This window comes from Pelophylax lessonae (assembly GCF_965119305.1).
Source record: "Pelophylax lessonae genome assembly, chromosome: 2".
Taxonomy (NCBI): Eukaryota; Metazoa; Chordata; class Amphibia; order Anura; family Ranidae; genus Pelophylax; species Pelophylax lessonae.
The window spans coordinates 359240181-359263048 of NC_138769.1; the positions used below are offsets into that span (position 1 = coordinate 359240181).

Below are 22868 nucleotides of genomic sequence, written 5' to 3' on the forward strand. Positions count from 1 at the left end.
CCTCTGTTCCCTTATTGCACTGCAACAACGCTTCTTGTTCTCTATTGTTCCTGTGCTTGTATCAACTTCAGTTCCTGTGCCGCCTGAGACACCTTCCACCAATCGCGGCTCCCGAATGATCAGAGAGCCCGGAAGGACCCAAAGGCGGAAGCGTTGTTCACCAATCAGAGCAGGCGCTATCTAACATGGTAACCAATGAGCGTTTTCCTGTGGGAAGGACCACGCTAAGAAGGCTTCGGTTTTAGTGTACGTCAGCCGTGAACCAATCAGCGCTCGGCTCGTTTGGTTTCGGTTGTGAGCCGGTTGTTGGTGGTGTTTGTACGGCTGGCAACATGGTGCTGTCTGAACTGTCTGTGGAGAGGCAGATATTCTACGCCGTGCTGCTTTTCTCATGGGTGGTGTACGTGTGGGAGGCCTATCTGGCCAGCAGGCAGGTGAGTGAGTGAGTGCGGCTGCTGAGGGGGAGAAGGGGATGTGTCATGCTTTGTCACTTATGGAGGCCTCAGTAATGAGGAGTAGCCTGGCAATATGACATCCTTATTGCTTACTGACACTGGGCTGTGAGCTACTGTACTCTGTCAGGGAGGACAGAGGAGACCGAGCAACTAAAGGCAACAAGCACAGTGCAGTACAATATAAAGTCCTCCATTGAAATCTGAGCCCCCTCCCATTTGGATTTAAAATATGTGCTACATAAATGAACAAATACAAAAATGTGCTTTCGTCCTATCTATCTATCTATCTATCTATCTATCTATCTATCTATATATATATATATATATATATATATATATAAATTTCCTACTCCATATTAGCCCCCCTTCTCTGTACAAATGGCTGCAGAATAAGAGAGGAGATATGAACCTGAGGGGAAAAGGAGCTCTTTACAGCAGGATCTTGGCAACAGGGGGGGGACCCCAAATCCACTGAACTGGATTGCCTTCTGAGATCTGGGGGGCTCATTGTTTGACATCACACCCTGCAATGCAGAAGGTGGGGGAAAGTGGAATTACCCACTTTCCTACTGGGCTCTTTTACCCCCTTCCTGCCCAGGACAATTTTCAGCTTTCAGTGTTGTCGCACTTTGAATGACAATTATGCGGTACTGTAACTATATGACATTTTTATCATTTTTTTATTTCACTCACAGCTTTCTTTTGATGGTATTTATTTTTTGATAAATGGAAAAAAAGAGCAAAAATTCGGGGAAAAGAAAAACTTTTTCTTAGTTTCTGTTATAAAATTTTGCAATCAGGTAATTTTTTTTTTATTCTCCTTTTGCTGATGGGCGCTGATGAGTCTGCACTGATAATCAGGATACTGATTATCGGTTCCCCTTATTATCAGTGCAGATGTCCTCTTTCGCACCAGCCGGTTACCTGCTCTCGCCTCTTCTTACACTGTAACAGTGCGAGGAAAGGAATGCCGATAACCAGGAAGTGTGCTTACATCGTGATCAGCTGTGATTGGACACAGCTGATCTCGTGGTAAAGAGCAGCTGTGATTGGCTCTTTACCCAGATCTTTGATCTGCTGTGTCTTAAGGACACAGCAATCACAGAGGGTGCCGCAGCGGGACCTGGGTTCTGGGAGGACATCGATAGTCACCCTCCCAAAACTGGACAACCGCGCTGTAACTGTCGTTCGGTTATAGCGCAGTCGGGAAGTTATTAAACTCAACTTTTGAACTTGTACCTACAGGTAAGCCTATAATAAAGCTTACCTTTGTAGGTACAGTGAATATCTCCTTAACTTGCACTGTTTAGGAGATTTTCACATTACGTGCAGCCGGTGACGTCACTGGCGCATGTGCTCTGAAGGGATGGCATGCTGTACTTTATGAACATGCAGGTAAGAATACTTTTATGTAAAAGAGACATAGGGGACACTTGTCAAGGACATTTGAGACAGTCACAAATCAGGCTGCATCTCCAGCAAAGTCTCTGCAACAGGTTTAAACAGCTGTATGTCTGTATTCCTGGGCAGGCAAATGCAACAGTTGCAAAGTTCGAAGACAGACTTTCACTTTAAACCAAAGCATAATTAGAAAGGGGTCTGGTTGAAGGCAGGCAGGAGCAGCCAAAAGAGGAATTTATGACTCTCGGGCTGTAACCTTCCTGTTGGGTAATAAATCTAAAGTCTTTGGATGTGTCTTACTGCTTCTGTTTAGCATAGCTCTGCTTTGCATTTGGATGTGTCTCACTGCTTCTGTTTAGCATAGCTCTGCTTTGCATCAGAATTGATGTATGACCCTTATAATGTCTCTTCTGCATTAAAAATCCTGCCAGTTCACAAATATTCATTTAACGCAGCGTTCCACCCAAAAGTGAAAGCCCTGCTTATCTGCTTCCTTTACCCTCTCCCCCCCCCCCCCCCCCTACCGGTGCCACAACTGGCACCTTTCGGGAGGGGGGGGGGGGGTAATGGGTACCTGTTTTTTTACAGGTACCCATCCCCACTTCTGGGAGACCTGGCTGTGGCGAGATACGGCAAAGTCCCCCGTGGAAGTTCAGCCCCCTCCTCACCCCCCCCAACAGCCATTCACAAAGCACATGTCCGGTAGGGAGCCAGCTGTGGAGCCGCAAGGCTGCACTGCTGGTTTCCCTTACAGGCAATGGTGGCGGGAGCAGCACCTGAGAGCCGATGGAAACATCTGCTGGGGTTCCAACATATTTTATATCTTTATGTGACAACACTGAAGAAATTACTTTGCTACAATGCAAAATAGTGAGTGTACAGCTTGTATTATAGTGTAAATTTGCTGTCCCCTCAAAATAACTCAACACACAGCCATTAATGTCTAAACCGCTGGCAACAAAATTGAGTACACCCCTAAGTGAACATGTCCAAATTGGGCCCAATTAGCCATTTTCCCTAACCAGTGTCATATGACTCGTTAGCATTACAAGGTCTCATGTGTGAATGGGGAGCAGGTGTGTTAAATTTGGTGTTATTGCTCTCACTCTCTCATACTGGTCACTGGAAGTTCAGCATGGCACCTCATAGCAAAGAACTATGAGGATCTGAAGAAAAAAAAAAAAAAAAAAAGAATTGTTGCTCTACATAAGGATGGCCTTGTCTATAAGAAGATTGCCAATACTCTGAAACTGAGCTGCAGCACGGTGGCCAAGACCAGAGTGGAACCTGTCCTGTTAAACCACTGTATGAACAGGCCGGCCATGGTTGACCAAAGAAGTTGAGTGCACATACTCCGCATCATATCCAGAGGTTGTCTTTGGGAAATAGATGTATGAGTGCTGCCAGCACTGTTGCAGAGGTTGAAGGGGTGGGGGGTCAGCCTGTCAGTGCTCAGACCATATGCCGCACACTGTATCAAATTGGTCTGCATGACTGTCATCCCAGAAGGAAGCCTCTTCTAAAGTTGATGCACAAGAGAGCCTGCAAACAGTTTTCTGAAGACAAGCAAACTAAGGACATGGATTACTGGAAACATGTCCTGTGGTCTGATTAGACCAAGCTAAACCTATTTGGTTCAGATGGTGTCAAGCATGTGTGGTGGCAACCAGGGGAGGAGTACAAAGACAGGCGTGTCTTGCCTACAGTCAAGCATGGTGGTGGGAGTGTCATGGTCTGGAGCTGCATGAGTGCTGCCGGCACTGAGGAGCTACAGTTCATTGAGGGAACCATGAATGCCAACACGTACTGGGACATAATGAAGCAAAACATGGTCCCCTTCCTTCAGAGACTGGGCCGCAGGGCAGTATTCCAACATAACGACCCAAAACACACCTCCAAGATGACCACTGCCTTGCTAAAGAAGCTGAGGGTAAAGGTGATGGACTGGCCAAGCATGTCCCCAGACCTAAACCCAATTGAACATCTGTGGGGCATCCTCAAATGGAAGGTGGAGCGCACGGTCTCTGAAGCCCTGGTAAACTCCATGCCCAAGAGGGTTAAGGCAGTGCTGGAAAATAATGGTGGCCACACAAAATATTGACCCTTTGGGCCCAATTTAAACGTTTTCACTTAGGGGTGTGCTTACGTTTGTTGCCAATGGTTTAGACATTAATGGCTGTGTGTTGAGGTATTTTGAGGGGACAGCAAATTTACACTGTTATACAAGCTGTACAATCACTACTTTACATTGTAGCAAGCTGTACACTCACTACTTTATGACAACAAGAGAAGGGCGCAACTAACTAGTGCATTACCACTAAAAGGATTTATTAAAATAATAAAAAGTATATATTATACTCACAAAACCTATGTAGGTATCACACGTATAAACATGATCAACACAAGATCACCAAGGTAGCCAAGGCACTGCAGGGTGCTGGATAGAATGCAGTGATCCGCATTTGTCTGCTAAGGCTAGGCTGATGAGTATCGGTATCGGCAATGAAAAAAAAGATATCGGTCGAGCCCTAATGCATATAGATATTTAAGAATAAATTTGCCTTTTCTCTTTCGTTTATTGACGGACACAGCCCCTGATATTCTTAACTAATGGGTTATACTGCTCCCTATAGGAGTGTAGGACACTAGGTAGAAAAAGTCTGGCTACGCCTATGGGCAGCTCCAGGGGGTATACTCCCTCTCTCTGCTATAGGTACTCAGTTTTTTTGCTGCTTAGTCAGGAGTAGGGACCTAGTTCCTTGCTGGGATCTATGGTCCTGACAACATAAATTTATTTATTTATTTTCTTTTAGATAGATTTTTTTTTTTTTTTTTCCTGTGCCGTACAATCAACTGCCGGACTGGGCGACGGGCTGCATAATCTAGAATAAGTGGTCACCCCAGTCTGGCCAGCGAGTGCTTGCAGACCTCAGCTCCGCGCTAGGTCTGCCGTGGCATAGCCCTCCTGGACGGATGGCAAAAAAAGCGCCCCCCGCCTTCCCCGGCCTCATCTGTCCCTCAGATCCTGAATCTCATTTGGCCACCACAGACGTGGGTCACTATGCATGGGTCTGCGACCACACACACTGAATACTCAGATCATGAGGGGGATTCCTCCACTTCTGCAACCGTGCACTAAAAGGCACTGGGGACACACTGATTGTATCTGTGCGTGAGACCTTAAAGATGGGAGGACGCAGCTACAGCTGCAACAAAGGTGCAGGTCCCCTTTGGCACTCGCAAGCCATCCAGAGCGGCAAAGGTGTAACCTTTCCCTTCCTATTTTGACAGAATTGTCACTACAGAGTGGGGACGACCAAAGCATCCTCTTCGGTTCCCTAAGCACTTTGCTAGGCCATACCCCTATAAGGAGTCCCTTAAGAAGTGGATTGTTCCCACCCCCCTGGTGGTGGACCCTCCGGTTTCCAGGTTAAACAAGGCAACCATGATTTCAGTTGAAGAGTCCCAGGCCTTTAAGGACCCAGCTGATAGGAAGACGGGGGCTGTGTACACCCTGGCTGGTCCCGCACTGAGGCCGATCATCATTACCCTGGTGTCCCAGACCCTGACCGAGTGAGCTAAGCTTTTAGGCCATTACCCTGAGGGAGAACAGTTGCCTCCTACGTTTGCTGAGCTGGTGGACCAGCTGGTCCACGGGCTGCAGTTTTTCTGTGATGCCTCTTTTGGATGCAGCTCCCAGCTTGGCTCTCTGTTTTCGACAGTGGTCCTTCGGCATGTTTTTTGGTTCAAATGCTGGTCTGCGGATCAGACTTCTAAAAAGGCCTTGACTGATCTTCCCATTTAAGGGGATTGCCTGTTTGGTGCTACCCTGGATGACATCATTTAGGGTCCCACAGGGGGGGAAGAGTACCCTTCTTCCACAAGCTACTAAGGGCAAGGTCTCTCGTCGTAGATGTGGGGTTTCCTTCTCTGCTCAAAAGTTGTTTTTTTTTTTGTTTTTTTTTTGTCCCTCAGGGTCGACTGACAAGGGATCGAAGCCCTTTAGGGCCTCCTCTGGAGGATCCAAGCAAACTTGGACTGGCAAGTCAGGAACAAGCTTCTCCAGACCTGAGGACAAGGCCCCTTCAGCTTGAAGGTGCGCCCTCATAAGTCATACGGTTCAGCTACAAGATCGAGTTTCATTCTTGCCCTCTGAAAAGGTTCTTTCCTTCAACTTGCGACTGTCCCCGGTCTGCTAACAGGCTCTCTTTGGGGCGGTGCAAGACCTTTTTATTTCAAGGGGTGATTGTCCCGGTTCCAACTTCGGAACGTTTTCAGGGGTTTTACTCAAACCTGTTTACAGTCCCCAGAAAGGAAGGCAAGGTGCATCCAATCCTGGACCTTAAGGTGCTGAACTGTGTGTACAGATGCAGAAGTTCAGAATTTAGTCAGTTTGCATGGGGGTGGCTTCCCTGCATCAGGTGGATTTTTTTGCTGACATCAAGGACGCTTACCTTCACATTCCATTATGTGTCCGTCATCGGCGCTTCTTCCGCTTTGTCGTGGGAGAGGAGCATTATCAGTTTGTGGCGTTACCCTTTGGTCTCGCCTCGGCTCCTTGGGTCTTAATGAAAGTGTGGGCCCCGGTGCTAGCATTGTTACGTCAGCAGGGAATCGCGGTCCTGGGCTACGTGGACGAACGTCTTCTGCAAGCAGAGTCTCCTACTGCGCTGGGGAAAAACCTGGAGATCTCCTTGGGGACCTTTAGGAAGTTCGGCTGGATTCAGAATCTTCGGAAGTCTGCCTTGGTTCCTTCCACGAAACCAGACTATCTGGATCTGACTCTGGACTCGGCCTTAGCTAGAGTACTCCTTCCTCTGGACAAACTCCAGAACCTGCAGGCTGCAACTGGCCGCCTGCTGTCCAGCAGATGGTCATTCCCCTCTGAACTTGCATGCTAGTGCTAGTCCTGATGGTGCCTATCTTTAAGGCGGTCCTGTTTGCACGGTTCCATACAAGGTCCGTGCAAGGGAGATTCTGATCAAATGGAACAAGACTCCGCAGTCTCTGGCCAACCTAATCCAGCGGAGCCAGGGTGCAAAAGGGATCAATATTCGGCCAACTAATCGATTATGAAAATAATCGTTAGTTGCAGCCCTGCAAGAATGTACTGTATGATTTGTTCTTTCATATTTCTCATATGCGTAGTTACTGATTGGCAGTCTAGCAATTTTCTGTGTATTTCTTTCTGTTTGTGGTCGGAGCACTTTCCTGGTCATCCCTCTCAACACTGATGGTCAAGGGCGTTAGTCCATGCTTTAAGTAGCTATTTGGACACATCAGGAGTTGCAGTGGTAACTATGGCCTAGGTATAATGGAATTCTTTTATACTGTTTTATGCTCCAGTCTAGGGCTGAAATAACTAATTGACTAAATTGATAATAATTAGGGATGCACCGAAATGAAAATTCTGGACCGAAAATGCAGGATGCCCTTGGCCGAAAACCGAAAATAACTTTTTCCCCCAAAATTTTTTAAAATGGATAGAGGGGCATACACCAAAAACAGGCAGCGACGTACACCTGTCGCTGCCACCCTGTCACAGTATATGTACTGTGATGGGTTGGCAAGAGGTTCATTTAATTACCAATGGTATTTGTATTATGCAGCATGAGGGGGTTAATGTATTGCCACTGCTGGTCACTCATCTATTAGTGACCGACCAGTGGCAGTTAATTAACCCCTTTGTGCTGCATTAGTGCAACCAGTATCAGTGTTAAATGTTGCCTCATGCTTACTGACGTGTGTGGGGGGAGGGTATTGTGTGACACAGATCACAGGTTCAGCTATGCTGAATATTGTGATCTGTCCCTGCCGGTCACAGAGGAGATCCGCCCGCTTTGTTTACACATCGGGGAAGAGCGGCGGTGATCACCGCCTCTCCTCCCCTGGCTCGACTCCCGCTGTGTCTGAATACAGCGGGAATGAGCCTCCGGCTGCGCGCGCCGCCTAGAGGGGGAGGAATCCAGTGACGTAGGTCTACGTCGCTGGACCCAGCCGAGCCGCTCTGCTGCAGTAGTAGCAACGTGAGCGGTCGGCGAGTGGTTTAAAGAGTAATATTTTTTTTTTTTTTTTTAACAAACTTTACATGTACCCAATTTAAATGCTGCAAAGAAGTTGGTCACCTGCAAAATGGAACTTGTATGGCACGGAAGCACAACAATGATGCACAAGCACATGAAATGGAAACACGTGGGCTTCACAGAGGAAGGCGAAACCTCAGGATGGTAAGTTAAACCCAAATGATATATTGTGTTACACAGAAATAGCTTTTCCTGCATACTAATCATTCATATCTTTTTCATTGCAGAAAGAAACAACGCACCATGACAGAGTTTGTGCAGATAAATCCTCTGTGCATTCCCCAAAAATCAGCAATTATAACGGATTTGATTATGAAAATGCTAGTCACTGACATGCGCCCACTATCCATGGTTGAAGACCGAGGATTTCAAAGCATGATCAGTGTACTGAACCCTGGATATACTCTCCCATCAAGAACCCATTTTACTAAACTTGTGGAGAGAAAGGAGAAAGTACCAGGAGACCTTTCAGAATGAAGGATGCGATACCATCAGCGCTAATGAAAGCAGAATTGCCTTTACTGCGGACATATGGACATGAGGCTTTCTTTGGCATTATATGCCACTACATAGGGGAGGGGTGGAAGATGATTTCTATCTGCCTCACTACCATTCCTCTGGAAGACAGACATATAGCAGCAAATATTGCAGAATGGTTGGAGGAGGTCACTGCAAAATTTGAAATTCTGGCTCAGAAAATAATTGTCATTGTCCATGACAATGGTGCATATATTGTGGCTGCTGCAAAAAATCCTGAAGGACACACATGGCTGGACCAGTATCCGCTGCACTGGCCACACCTTGCAGCTGGTGATCGGTGCTGCGTTAAAGAATTCAGGAATTGAGAGAGCTGTTAGTGCTGCAAGAGGACTAGTTGTACATTTTTAAAAAAAAAGTGAGCTAGCCAGCAGCAAATTAAAGGAGAAGCAGAGGGGTACACTGAGCACAACCTTCTTCAAGATGTAAGCACAAGATGAAATAGCACTTACTATATGGTTGAAAGACTCATTGAACAAAGGTGGACGTTAATTGCAACTATGTCTGACCCATCAGTTACACAAAGAGGAACAACCTTCAATGGACTTAAAAACCAGACCAGTGGAGTATTCTTGGAAAAACTTTCCACTGCTCTTAAGCCATTTGAATGCTGTACTGTATTCATGAGTGGCCAAGAATATGTTACTCTATCGTCCGTGCCTGCACTTGTGATAGGGGCTGTTGCGGTCCAATAAAACTGCTTCTTTTAATCATCTCTGCTGAAGACCTTCCAAGCCACTGCAGACCAGCTTTAAAGCAGATGGAAGGGGATCCTTTTTGAACAGGTCCCAAACAAAGTAATTCTTTCCTCTGCCCTGGACCCTAGATTTAGAAGATTACAATTTTTATCACCAGAGCAAGTTATTAATGTACAGACAGAGGCGCTTGCTTTATGAAGGGAGATGGTGCAGCAGCAAACAACCACTTTGCCTGCAACTAGAGTTGCTGAGCCTTCAACATCTTCAGCATCTCTACTTGACTCACTCCTTGAGTCTGGGGGCAACTTGAGGTGGATATTCATACACAAGTAAGGAATGAAGTCCAAGCTTATTTTGCAGAGAAGCCACTTGCCAAGGAGGGAAACCCTTTGCATTGCTGTAAGGGGAACCAAGAGAAATATCCTACCTTGGCAAAACTAGCAAAATCCTTTTTGTGCATCCCAGGCACCTCCACTCCTTCAGAGCTTCTCTTTTCTGTTGCAGGCAACATCGTTTCTAAAAAGAGAGCCAGCCTCTGCCCTGAGCACGTGGAAATGGTTGACATTTTTACATTCCAATGCAAAGTTTCTTGAACAGTTATAGTCCACCTTTTTTCAGAATGTTTGTTGTTTTTGTACTGCTTTTTAACAATTTGCACAGTTGTGTAATGTTACTGTAAATTGTAAAGTTTACGTTTTTGTTTGTGCAGTTTATGTGTAACACTGTTCATTATTATTTTAAATAAAAGAAAAAAATGGCATATTGAGTTTTTTTTTTTTTCATGATTTTATCCGATTAATCGATCAAAACAATAATCGGCCAACTAATCGATTATGAAAACGATTGTTGGTTGCAGCCCTACTCAAGTCTCTATAGTCTTTACAGTAGTCCACTCAGATTCAGGTATGGGTGATCTCTTAGCTATTTTCAGACCCAACCAGGGATGGAAAGCAGCATTTCCATGCTTACATTGGATGGTGCATGTGTGGACCTGGGGCCAGTGACGCATAGCAAACCAAGGGGCATCATAGCGATGTTTTTTTTTTGTGGCCATTTTTTAGGGTGCCAGTCTATCACTGCTGTAGGGTTTTTTTGGTCTCTATTGTCTCCAGCTCGTAAAGCATTATTCCAGTGGCCCACAGAGTAATCACTGTCAGCATGATTCCTAAAATGGATTTAATTAGGGGTTCCCTGCTACACTTCATAGTTATAGGTAGAACTTCTCAGTGGAGTGAGTGGTCATTTCCCAAATCTTTGACATCAGTATGGACAGAGGAAGGGATTCCTCTCAATAGCCCCACAGAGCAGGCAGTTAGATCAGACTAACATCTTACATCTACCAATCTCAACCAGGTACCACCCAAGGGGATCACAGCCCAATCTACCAGGGCCTGACCATCTTTATATGTGGAAAAGCTGGAGTTACGTCAGACAAAATCTGCCTGGTGGCAACCTGGTCGAGCTTCAGTACCCTTCAAAATATTACAGGATAGATTTCCTGTCCAGCCAAGACCAATCTTTCATTTGAAAGGTCCTTCAGGCTGTAGACATCCCCCAGAGGTGATGGTGTGTATTTGCCTGTTCCTCCGGTACTTGTATATTACTGAAACACTGAAGTTTCCTGGGAACCCACTAAAGTTTCTTGGCAGGCATTGGTGAGAGATGCAGTGTATGTGTTATTTGACAGAAGTTCCACAATACATGCAGTAGTGGGTAGTTCTTGTTTTTAGACCGTCAGCTGATTACCATTGAACTTTCTTGCATGGATGGTCACATCAAATGAGAGAAAATTTGGTGTTTGTGATAAGACCGATTAGGTTTTAAATGTAAACCTCTGCTATCTGTGGTGGGATTACAATCAATTTTCAACCATTCTAAATTTTTTTTTTTTTTTTTTTTTTTTATGTAACCATTTTCTGGTTTTACTTGTATTATATAAACCTGCCTACTTTTTAAAAGTATTTGCTGTGGATGCATAATAAGACGTGGTTCAAGAGCACATTTTATTATCTTGGCTATGGGGGCTCCTACTGACAGTGGAAATCCCTGTGTGTTTTGAACTGTCTTTTGGTGCTATATTACTGTAGAGTGTTGGCTGGGTAAAAACTACTTTTATTACGTGTTATCGGCTTTAACGTTTACTAAAGAATTTAATTTTCTATTGCAGAGAAAGGTATATCGAACTACAACACACGTGCCTTCTGAACTTGGTAATATTATGGATCCAGAAACATTTGAGAAATCTCGCCTTTATCAGCTTGATAAAAGTAACTTCAGTTTTTGGTCTGGATTATACTCTGAAATAGAGGGCACAGTAAGTTTCTTGTAGCTGTATGTGTGTTCAGGTTTCAGTGTGTGTATAAAAATGTTGTATGTGACATGAATGTATGAGTAATCAAAAAGGGGTTATTTTGGGTTTATTTGTATTATCCTGACACTTTTATTCAATAGGTTTTCAAAGTATGTGGAAATGTTTTCACTGAAAAAAAAAAAAAAATGGGATTGCATATTACCAAAAGAGAGCTTGATTAACCACTTAAGGACCAAGCCTATTTCTGACACATGTAGTCTACAAATTAATATCAGTATTGTTTGCTAGAAAATTACTTGGAACCCCCAAACATATATAATATGTGCCTTGTGAATCTTGTTTTGGCTGACGGGGAGCACAGGTGGCGGTGATGGTTGCACCTATCCAAACCAGGGTTCCTGACAGCATTTTTTTTTTTTTTCTTGTTTGTTTGTTCCCCCTTCTGCTTTTTTTTTTTTTTTTTTTTCCTCTTTTCAGGCTCAGCCCAAAGAATCAGAGAAATCAAGGGGGAGGAAGAGGTGCCTGGCTTGTGCAACTAAATTTGAGGGCTGGAACAAACTCCTCTGCAAGTCATGTATAGATAAATTAGTATATAAAGAGGCTACGGGGGCGAGTAAGGACTTAATTACTGGGGTGAAAAAAAAGATGAAGGCAATTAAGTCTATGCTGTTGAACCTTGAGACCCCAAAACAGCCAAAGTACCCTTCGTTTCAGCCCCAGAGGAGGGTGGGAAAACTGGGGAGGAAGATCTGGATTCCCAGGAGGAGCTAAGTGAAGCAGCTTCATCCAAAAGTATTTCAGATCATGGGACAAAATAGCCTAGATACAAGCTTTTTACTCGAGGAGGTGGATACCTTGCTGGGTGTGATTTATGAAACTCTGGATATTAAAGAGGAACAGGTGTCTCTGTCCCTCTATGACAAAATGTACCAAACCCTGAAGGAAGGTCAAAGTAGGGTATTTCCGCTACATTGCGCATTATCCAACTCCATCAAAAGAGTGGATGGAGCCTAAGAAAAAGTTGTTTTTTCCAAGAAGCTTGAAAAGGAGGTTCGCCTTTTAATGAGGACCCCTCCTGCGTGTGGAATAAAGTTCAGAGTTTAGACGTAGCTTTTTTGCATTGCACTAAGACAACAGATCTCGCTTTTGAGGACATGAGGGGTCCTTAAGGCACCTATGGACAAAAGGATGGAGGTTTTACTGAAGAGGTCATGGGAAGTAGTCGTGGCTAATTTAAAGCCGGCAATGTCTACAACAGTGATGGCCCGTAATTTGGAAGTTTAGTTTGACCAACTTCAGGCCCATTTGGAATCGGGGACTTCTCGGGAAAGAAAATCCTGGATTCCCTACCTATGCTACATAAGGCGGCGGGGTATATGGCAGACGCCTCAGCAGATTCTGTCAAGCTCTTGGCTAAAGCCGCAGCCCTGTTCGATTCTTCCCAACAACCCCTTTGGTTGAAATCCTGGTCAGGAGATTCATCCTCAAAAATAAGACTTTGCCGCATTCCTTTCGAGGGGGATCTTTTGTTCCGGCCAGACCTGGAGAAGGTCTTGGACCGAACGGCGGATAAGAAGAAAGCCTTTCTGACTAAAACCAAAAATGTTCTTAAGAGACTTTTTTTTTTTTTTAATAACCTCCCCTTCCAGGGATTCTCAGAAGGCGACTGCACTTTGGTAACAAATTCGCGACCTAGTGGACCTCGTCCCAGTGGTCTCAGCAGGAGACAAACCAGGGTTTCTATTCGCGTGTTTTCATGGTGTGGAAACCGTCAGGCAAATTTAGTCTAATTTTGAACCTGAAGTTTCTGAACAAATGGGTAGCCTACAAAACGTTTCGGATGGAAACCATTTTTAGTGCAAAATGTATTCTCCCCACAAATTGCTATAGGGCTTCCCTTGATTTGAGGGATGCTTATTTGCACATCCCAATCCACGAAGAATCGCAAAAATTTTTGAGGGTGGAAGACAAGCGGGGGTGGGGGGAAAGTCTGCCATTTTCAGTTCAGGGCTCTGCTGCTCAGGATTTTTACAAAGGTCCTGGCGGAGGCACTGCCCCCCCCCCCCCCAGACTAAAAGGGAATCTGTCGTATTTGGACAACCTTTTATTTTTTTGCCTAATCCTTGCCCCAATTACAAAGGGATCTGTGGGTGGCCATTCTTTTTCTGGAAAATCTGGGTTGGTTGATAAATAGGGAAAATTTGAACCTGATGCCAGCAGAGGACCTGTGCTACCTGGGGTACAGGGTAAACTCTGTAGCGCAGAAAGTCTTTCTCACGGCGGAGGAGGTAGAAAAAGTAAAGGCTATAGTGACTTCCTTTCAAAGCAATCTAGCAGTGACCGTCAGAACAGCCATGTTGGGTCTAGGTCTCTTGGCAGCAACGATCCCAGTGGTTCCTTGGGCAAAGGCCTATTTCAGGTGTTACCAGGCCAATATCCTGAGAAACTCGACGGGAGACAAGAATCATTGGACGTGACCTTTCACCTATCCTCAAAGACCAAGAGGTCTTTGTGGTGGTGGAGGAGCGAAGAGAACCTCTTACAAGGTCTTCAGACAGCGTGGTGGCGGTCTCCTATATCGACAAATAAGGGGGGGACACGGTGCCCTTCCTTGATTCGGCTGGCAGGTGCCATTTTTACTTGGGCTCAGAAGATTGTTTTGCCTTCCTTCTGTACATCCCAAACTAATCCCAAAGAAGCTGAATTGCACCAACCTAGATTAGAGGGCATGAGTCTTGCGTTTATTTGGAATTGTCCGAAGGCATTGGAAAATCGAATGCTCTATTTTGCATTCTGGTAAAAAATTGGGGTACAAAGCTTCGGAGAACAGAATTGCCCAGTGGATCAAACTGGCATTTGTGGAGGCTTTATTTCTCTTTCGTTCATTGAGGGACGCAACTCCTGATAGTCATAACCATTGGGTTATACTGCCCCCTACAGGAGTATGACACTTGGCAAAAAATAATTCTGGCTACACCCATGGGCAGTCCCAGGGGGTATACTCCCTCTCTCTGCTATAGCCACTCAGGTTTTTTTTTTTTCTGCCTAGTATGGAGTAAGGACCTAGTTCCCTGCTGTGATCTCTGGTCCTAGTAAATAGAACATTTTATTGTGTTTTTTTCATTGAAAATAGCGGTGGCCATGACAGTTAAGCGGCGATTTCTGCGGTGGGAGCCCCTCTTCATCCCCTGGTGCTGACTCCTGGATCATTTTAGTTCCTGATCGCCGCATGTGTAGTGCAGATTTCCCTGGTGGCTGCAGGTGCCTTTTTCTGTGGGTTGTTGACTCCCTCTGCTGAGGACGCTTTGTTCTTGGCGACCGAGTGGTGCTGCCAGCATAGTGGGGGTTGTCCCTTTAGCAGTGTTACACTTTTTGTGGGGTCTCCCTGGTGAGTCGTAGAGTCTTTGGAGCACGTTTCCCCACCTGATCTCCTCTCTGAGGCTGTGGAGCCCTCCGTCCTTGCACTGATAGCGGTCCTGGAGTCCCTTGTGTCCCGGGTGGAGATGGCTTGCGGGCAACGGGCTAGCAAAAGCCCCCCCCCCCCCGCCTTCCCCTGCCTCTTCCGATCTTAAATCTGATTCGGCCGCCGCGGACGTGGGTCACCCTGCTGGGTCTGCAACCACGAGCCTGGAATCCTTTGATAATGAGGATGATTTCTCCACGTCTGCGACTGATTGTATCTGTGCATGAGACCCTGAAGATGGAGGACGCAGCTGAAGCTGCGACAGGCGCAGGTGCCCCTTGACACAACCAAGCCATCCAAAGCGGCTAAGGTATTTCCTTTCCCTGCCTATTTTTACAGAATTGTCGCTAAAGAGTGGGGACGACCAAAGCGTCCCCGTGGGGTCCCTAAGGCGTTACCCCCTATGAGGAGTCCCTTCTTAAGAAGTGGACTGTGCCACCGGTGGTGGACCCTCCGGTTTCCAGATTAAAGAGGAAGTAAACCCTCCTCAGGAAGTTGTACCTATAGGTAAGCCTATATTAAGGCTTACCTATAGGTACTGTAAATATCTCCTAAACATGCACCGTTTAGGAGATATTTACCTTTAATGCAGCCAGTGACGTCACTGGCGCATGCGCTCTGAAGGAACGGCAGATCGTGCCGTTCCTTCAGAGCCCCGTGCCGTGACCGTCGGCTCTCGCGCGCGTGCGCGGGAGTGACGTCACCGCGGCTCCGGCCAATCAGATGGCCGGATGCCGCGATCCCGGAAGACGGGCGACTATACATGTCGCCCGTCATACAGGTAAGCGGACGGCACGGCGGGGGCTCGTTCTAAGGTAAGTATTTCATAATGAGCTAGTATGCGATGCATACTAGCTCATTATGGGTTTCTCTTTCAGGATTTAAAGAAGAGAAAAAAAAAATTTCTCGGTGTACAACCTCTTTAAAAAAGACAACCATGATTCTGGTTGAAGAGTCCCCGGCCTTTAAGGATCCAGATGACCGGAAGGGGGAGGCTGTGGCTCACACTATGTACAATCTGGCTGGTTCAGAAATGAGGTCGGTATTCACCATTGCCTTAGTGTCGCAAACTCTGATCAAGCAAGCTAAGCTCCTGCACCGTGACCTGGAGGGGGAACAGCTACCCCCTGCCTTTGCTGAGCTGGCGGGCCAGCTGGTCCAGGGGGCTGCAGTTTATCTAAGGCCTCTTTGGATGCGGCTCTCCTTATGGCTTGCCTCTCTGTTTTGGCAGTGGTCCTTCGGCGTGTCTTTTGGCTCAAGTGCTGGTCTGCAGATCAGATTTCAAAAAAGGTCTTGCCTGATCCTCCTTTTCAAGGAGATCACCTGTTTGAAGCTACCCTGAATGACATCATTAAAGTACTTTTTCTTCCACAGGCTACTAAGGGCAAGGAACCTCGTTGTAGATGTGGGCCTTCCTTCTCTGCTCGTAAGAAGATTTTTTTTTTTTTTTTTTTTTTTTTTTTTTTGTCCCTCAGGGTTGACTGACAAATGCTCAGTCTTTCAGGGCCTCTTCTGGAGGATACAAATGAACCTTTCTGGCAAGCCAAGATATGGCTTCTCCAGACCCGTGGACAAGGCTCCTTCTGCATGAAGGTGCGCCCTCACCCATATCAAGGGTGGGGGGACGTCTTCTCTGGTTTCCGGCCCATGGATTTCCTGGGTGCAAGACAAGTGGGTCCACAAAGTCATTCAGTCTGGCTACAAGATTGAGTTTTGCTCTTGTCCCCTGGTAAGGTTTTTTTCCTTCCAACTTGCGCCTGTTCCCAGACCGCTTACAGAGCCTTTTTGGGGCGGTACAGGACCTTTTTCCTTTAAGGAGTGATTGTCCTGGTTCCGACCTCTGAACATTTTCAGAGTTTTTTATTCAAACGTGTTCAGTTCCCAGGAAGGAAGGCAAAGTGCGTCCAATTGCGGACCTCAAGAGGCTAAACTGCTTTGTGCAGATACAGAAATTCAGAATGGAGTCTATTTGAACGGTGGTGGCATCCCTACGTCAGGGTTCCTAGCCTCCTAGCTATGTCTTGGATGCCTACCTTCACATTCCATTATGTGCCAGTCACCAGCGTTTTCTCCACTTTACTGTGGCGTTACCCTTTGTTCTTGCATCTGCTCCTCTGGTTTTCACAAGTTTTAGCCGCGGTGCTAGCTTTGCCACACCGGGGCATTGCGGTACTGGGCTACTTGGACGATCTCCTGTGAGCTGAGTCTCCCTTTGCTCTGGTGGAGAACCTGCAGATTACAATACAATCTCTACGGGATTTCGGCTGGATTCTGAATTTTCATAAGTCTGCTCTGTTTCCATTCACAAAGCTGGACTATCTGGGCCTGACTCTGGACTTGGCCTTAGCTGCTACTTCCTCTGGACAAACTCCAGAAAATGCAGGCTGCAATTCATCTCCTCCTGTTCAACAAATGGTCATCCCTCCGGACTTGCATGCGGGTGCTGGGCCTGATCGTGTCTACCTTCGAGGCGGTTCCGTTTTGCCTAGTTCCATACGAGGTCCATGCCAGGGGAAATTCTGACCAAATGGGACAAGACTCCGCAGTCTCTGGAAAAACGGATCCGGTTGGGGACAAAGGAGTCCCTGATATGGTATCTTCGTTCTCTGGTGCTTCGGCTGGGAAAATCCTTCCTCTCCTTGTATTGGACAGTGGTCACCGTGGATGCCAGCCTGTCCGGCTGGGGAGGCGTCCTCGGCAAGCATTCTGCTCTGGGGATCTAGATGTGGAAGAGTCCAGACTCCCAATCAATGCCTTGAATTTCCCATGGTCAGACTGTGTCTGGATCATTGGACAGATCGTCTTCAGTGCGCATTCAATCAGAAAATGCCACAGTCGTGGCTTATGTCAATCACCAAGGGGGCATAAGAAGTGTCCTGGCGGCTCTGGAGGTAGCCGGCATTTTAAGGTGGGCAGAACGGTTTATTGCAGCCCTCTCCGCCGTACACATTCCCAGGGTGGAAAATTGTCAGGCGGATTACCTCAGTCGGCAGGCATTGGACCATGGGGAGTAGTCCCTTCATCCGGAGGTGTTTCATCAACTGTGTCTCTGGTTGGGCACCCCCGAGGTAGATTTGTTAGCGTCTCGGCTCAACAGAAAGGTGCAGAGGTTTGTGGCACGGTCAAGGGATCCTCTGGCGGCCGACACAGATGGCCCTGTGGGGTCATTTATCATCTGATTTAGGCCTTCCCTCCTCTCAAGCCTCTGCCCAGACTTCTACGCAGGATTGAGGCAGAAGGGATTCCGGTCATCTTAATGACCCTGGACTGGCTGCTGTCCCAAGGACTGATCTTCCATCTTGCTTTGCAGTCGCTGGCTTTGACGGCTTGGCTGTTGACACCAGGTGCTGAAGGGTAGGGGGTCTATCTGAGTCGGTGATTCTTACACCGTTGAAAGCTAGGAAATCTACCTCTAGGAAGATCTACCATCATACGTGGAAGACTTGCATTGCGTGGTGTGAGTCTCTTGGGGTCATATAATGTATATGGCAGCTGGTTAGAAAATTCAGATCTGGGAGAAAATATTCAAGGGTCATATATATATATATATATATATATATATATATATATATATATATATATATATATATATATATATATATATATATATATATATATATATATATACATATATATATATATATATATATACATACATACATACATACATACATACATACATACATACATACATACATACATACATACATACATACATATATATATATATATATATATATATATATATATATATATATATATATATATATATATATATATATATATATATATATATATATATATATATATATATATATATATATGTGACGAGATCAAAACCTGAGTAGTATTTGTTGCTACCCTGTAGTGGTTTTGTGGGAGCAGCGTTCCTCGTGGCCAGCTGCAGCTAGAATCTGGTGTTTCAGCTTGTCCAAAATGGAAATGGCTCTTTCCTCCTGTTAGCATGGTTTTCCTTCCTCTATACATGGGATAAGAGGCTGATTTCAAGTCCAGCTCAATTGTATACACTTGTTGCATTTAAATGACATTTACATTTTTTTTTTAAATGTTACTGTATATACATTTTACACTATTCATAATATTGTTGGGTTTATATCAGGTGATATAGCCACTCTGAATTGGTGTTGTACCTTACACTTGTCTTTTGTGCAGCTCATTCTTGTTTTAGGAGGCATCCCTTTCCTTTGGAATGTGTCAGAATATGTACTGGTTCGTGGAGGTTTCACTGCAGAGTATGAGGTAGGTTTGAAATTTATTTTTTGTTTTCAATTTAAAGTCAACTTGTTTTAAATGCTGCCATTAGTGAAGGATAAGGTTGCATTTTAGCTGTTCTAATTATACTTTGCAGTAGTTCTAGGGGTAAATGCAGCATCTCAGATATTACTGTGAGAATAAGTATCCAACTGCTGATCTTCTCCAGAACATTATGACCGCTGATGCATTTGTTTTGAAGGTGCCTATTGTTTCTGTGGTAGAAGTCCACCACAGATGCCTTGTAAATACTGTCATCCCCCTCCCCCCCCCCCTTTTTAAATCCTTTTGTTGCTTTGCAGCCTGACATGAAGATGGACACAGTTTTTATTTTATCCAGCTATATTTATTCAGTGCAACTTTAACATCCCAAAAAGCTAAAACACCAACATGTCAGGGGAAAAAAGAATTCAAAAACAGAATCCCGAGTTGGAAAAGGATCACCCCTTTTGTCAGTATTTTGTTGAACCACCCTTTGCTTTAATTACAACCTTTAGTCTGTTGGGATATGTCTCTATTAACTTTGCAATATTTGCCCACTCTTCTTTGCATAACTGTTCAAGTTCAGTTCAATTTGATGGTGAATGTTTGACTGTAGTCTTCAAGTCCTTCCAGAGATTTTCAGTGGGGTTTAATCTGGGCTCTAACTAGGCCATGCAAGGACATTCACCCTTTTTTCTTTCCTTAAACCACTGTGGTAATTTTTGCTGTGTGCTTTGGGTCATTGTCATGTTGGAAGGTAAATCTTCTTCCCATCAACAACTTTCTGGCAGAGGGCAGCAGATTTTCCTCAAGAATTTGACCATATTTTGCCTTCTATCCTGACAAGTGCTCCAGTCCCTGCTGCAGAGAAACTCCCCCATAACAGGATATAACCACCTCCCTACTTTACTCTACTCTAGGAATGGTGTTATTTGGATGGTGAGCTGTATTGGATTTCTGCCAGACATATTGTTTGGTGTTGAGGCCAAATAATTCAATTTTAGTCTCATCTGACCGTAACACATTTTTTCCATATGGCATCAGAATCTTCAAGGTGACTGCATGTGGCCTTTCTTGAAGAGTGGCTTTTTTATTGCAACCCTCCCATACAAGCCACATTTTGTAGAAATTGTGATATTGTCACATGCACACAATGACTACTCTTTGTCTTAAATTCTTGCAGTTGCTTCAGAGTTGCTGTAGGCCTCTTGGTGTAACCTCTGACCAATTTCCTTCTGACCCCCAGGGAGGGTTTGTGTTGTACCAAATACCTTCCACTTCTTAATAATAGACCCCACTGTGCTTCTAGGCATTGATCAAGCCTTTGAATTTTTTTTGTATCCTTCCCCTGACTTGTGCCCTCCCACAACTCGTTCCCGGATATCTTTCGACAGTGGCTTGCCCACCTATAGTTGCTTGTTAGCTTCAGTTGCACCAGGAAACTTTTTTGCTGAGCTAATTAAAATGACCACCACTGATCACAGTTGAAAGTCAGATGGCTTTGTGTGCCATTGAGAAGGTGATTTAGCTACACATGATTTAGTTTTACAAGCCTGTGTCTGTCTTCATTTCAGGCTGAAAAGCAACAAAATGTGTGTCCTTTTTTTTTTTTTTTTTTTTGGGGTGGGGGGTTCTTTTCTATACCATTGTATCTGTATGTATGTGTTATGCAAACAGTCAAAACAATTCAGGTGACTAAAATTATTATGATTGTAGTTTATTTACTTTATCTATTTATTTATTTTATAGATTACTCACTCGCTGATATTCCTGTTACTTGCCACACTGTTTAGTTCTGTGACTGGTATCCCATGGAGCTTATACAGTACCTTTATTATTGAAGAAAGGCATGGCTTTAACCAACAGGTAATCCTAGTTAAAGAATGGCATGGCTTTAATGTAATTTAATAAATGCATTTATTTTTTTTCTGCATAGGAGCCTGAAAAGCGTGACCGCGATCAGTTGATCGAGGGTGCAATGCTCTGGCTTCTGCAGACTTTCTGCAGCTGCATGATCATACCAAGGTACAGATCTTCAGTTACAAGGCTATAACAAGTGCAGTAAGGTCACCACACTTGTGCTACATTGAGATCCGAATCTCTTTGCCACAGTGGCCAATGAAATTCATCATTTTTTTTTTTTTTTTTTTTTTTTTTTTTTTTTTACCAAACAAATGTAGCAGAATACATATTGGCCTAAAATTTTATGAAGAAATTTGATTAATATAGATTTGTCTTTTTTTTGGGATATGTTTTATAGCATAAAGAGAACACCAAAAATGAAGCTCTAAATTGTGGGGGAAAAGGGTGAAAACATTTAATTTGTGTACACCATTGCATGACTGCAGCTGTCAGTTAAATTAATGCAGTGCCGTATTGCAAAAAATGCCCTGGTCATGAAGAGGGGTAAATCTTCCGGAGGTCAAGTAGTTAGCTGAGTGTGTTTGTTATAATCTGTTTCATTTTGTATTTGATGCTAAAAATGTGTACATTTTCACAGCTTGGGTAAATACCAGTAGCTAGATCGCCAATGCTCCTATAAAAACAAATGTTTGGGAGGGCTTGTAATCTTGATCTAGAAGAATGGGTATATATTTGGGATTGTTTTGCCTAATGTATACAGTATTACTTTACCAATGAGCCAGTTGTCTGCTGTCCTGTAGTATCTGAGGAGTATCATGTAAACTTGGCTCTAGTCTGGACAGACACTGAGCTGAGAGGGTGGAAGATGAGCAACACCATCTTCATGATAGGTGAGAGCCTGTCATATTGATCTTTTTTCACTCAGCTGTTGATTCTAATTGATAAGACTGTTTTATGGATCAAGGACAGGGATGCATATAATTTTTATTTGACAATGTTTAATTTTTATTATCTGGGCGTTGTGGTGGTGTCAGTTTATCCTAGTTCATTTGTCCTTTGTTGATTGACTTGAAAAACCAGCTTGGAGGTCTATTAACAAACACTGGCACTGCAGCTGTGGTTAAAGAAAAGTGTACATTGGGTTTCTTTCAACCTTCCAGTCCTTTTTCATGACCTGGAAGTTTGTCTCTAACACAACCACACACTGATGCATTTTGCCCCGCCTACTGGGGGGGCTTAATCACAGGAGCCCTGGTGGGTGGGGCAAAATGCATCGGGGTATGTGGTTGTGTTTGGAGAAGCTGAGGCCGCTTCTTACCATTTATTCACCTGGACTGGTCAGGAGTAGCGGCGATCCTTTCCTCCTTACATTTACTAGCCATCTGGATTGGTATCAGGACAAGCCTGTACCCCATGCTCTGGGACACTGGGATATACTTTCACCTCCTACTTTTGAGCGGTGCCCCAAAAAGCACCCTGCATTTAGTGTTCGTATATGGGATCAAAAATACTGGGAGGGACATTTTCACTTAGGGGTGTTCTCACTTTTGTTGTCAGCGGTTTAGACATTAATGGCTGTGTGTTGAGTTATTTTGAGGGGACAGCAAATGTACACTGTTACAGAAGCTGAACACTCACTACTTTACATTGTAGCAAAATGTAATTTCTTCAGTGTTGTCACATGAAAAGATATAATAAAATATTTACAAAAATGTGAGCGGTGTACCCACTTTTGTGAGATAGTGTGTGTTTGTGTGTGATATATTCTATTCAAGTAAGACTTTTTTATTGAGATGTCACAGA

The 22868-nt window shown here is 44.7% G+C and overlaps 1 protein-coding gene across 1 annotated transcript in view; it reads left to right on the forward strand.

Annotated features, from left to right (window-relative positions):
- Positions 1-218: 218 nt before the first annotated feature.
- ZMPSTE24 (zinc metallopeptidase STE24) overlaps positions 219-22868 on the forward strand; it is a 30344-nt gene continuing 7694 nt past the window's right edge. Inside the window, exons 1-4 of the mRNA XM_082244706.1 lie at positions 219-434; positions 11342-11488; positions 19122-19208; positions 20952-21068. Coding sequence (XP_082100832.1) covers positions 333-434; positions 11342-11488; positions 19122-19208; positions 20952-21068 — 453 coding nt within the window. The 5' untranslated portion in view covers positions 219-332. The remainder of the gene's footprint in view (positions 435-11341; positions 11489-19121; positions 19209-20951; positions 21069-22868) is intronic.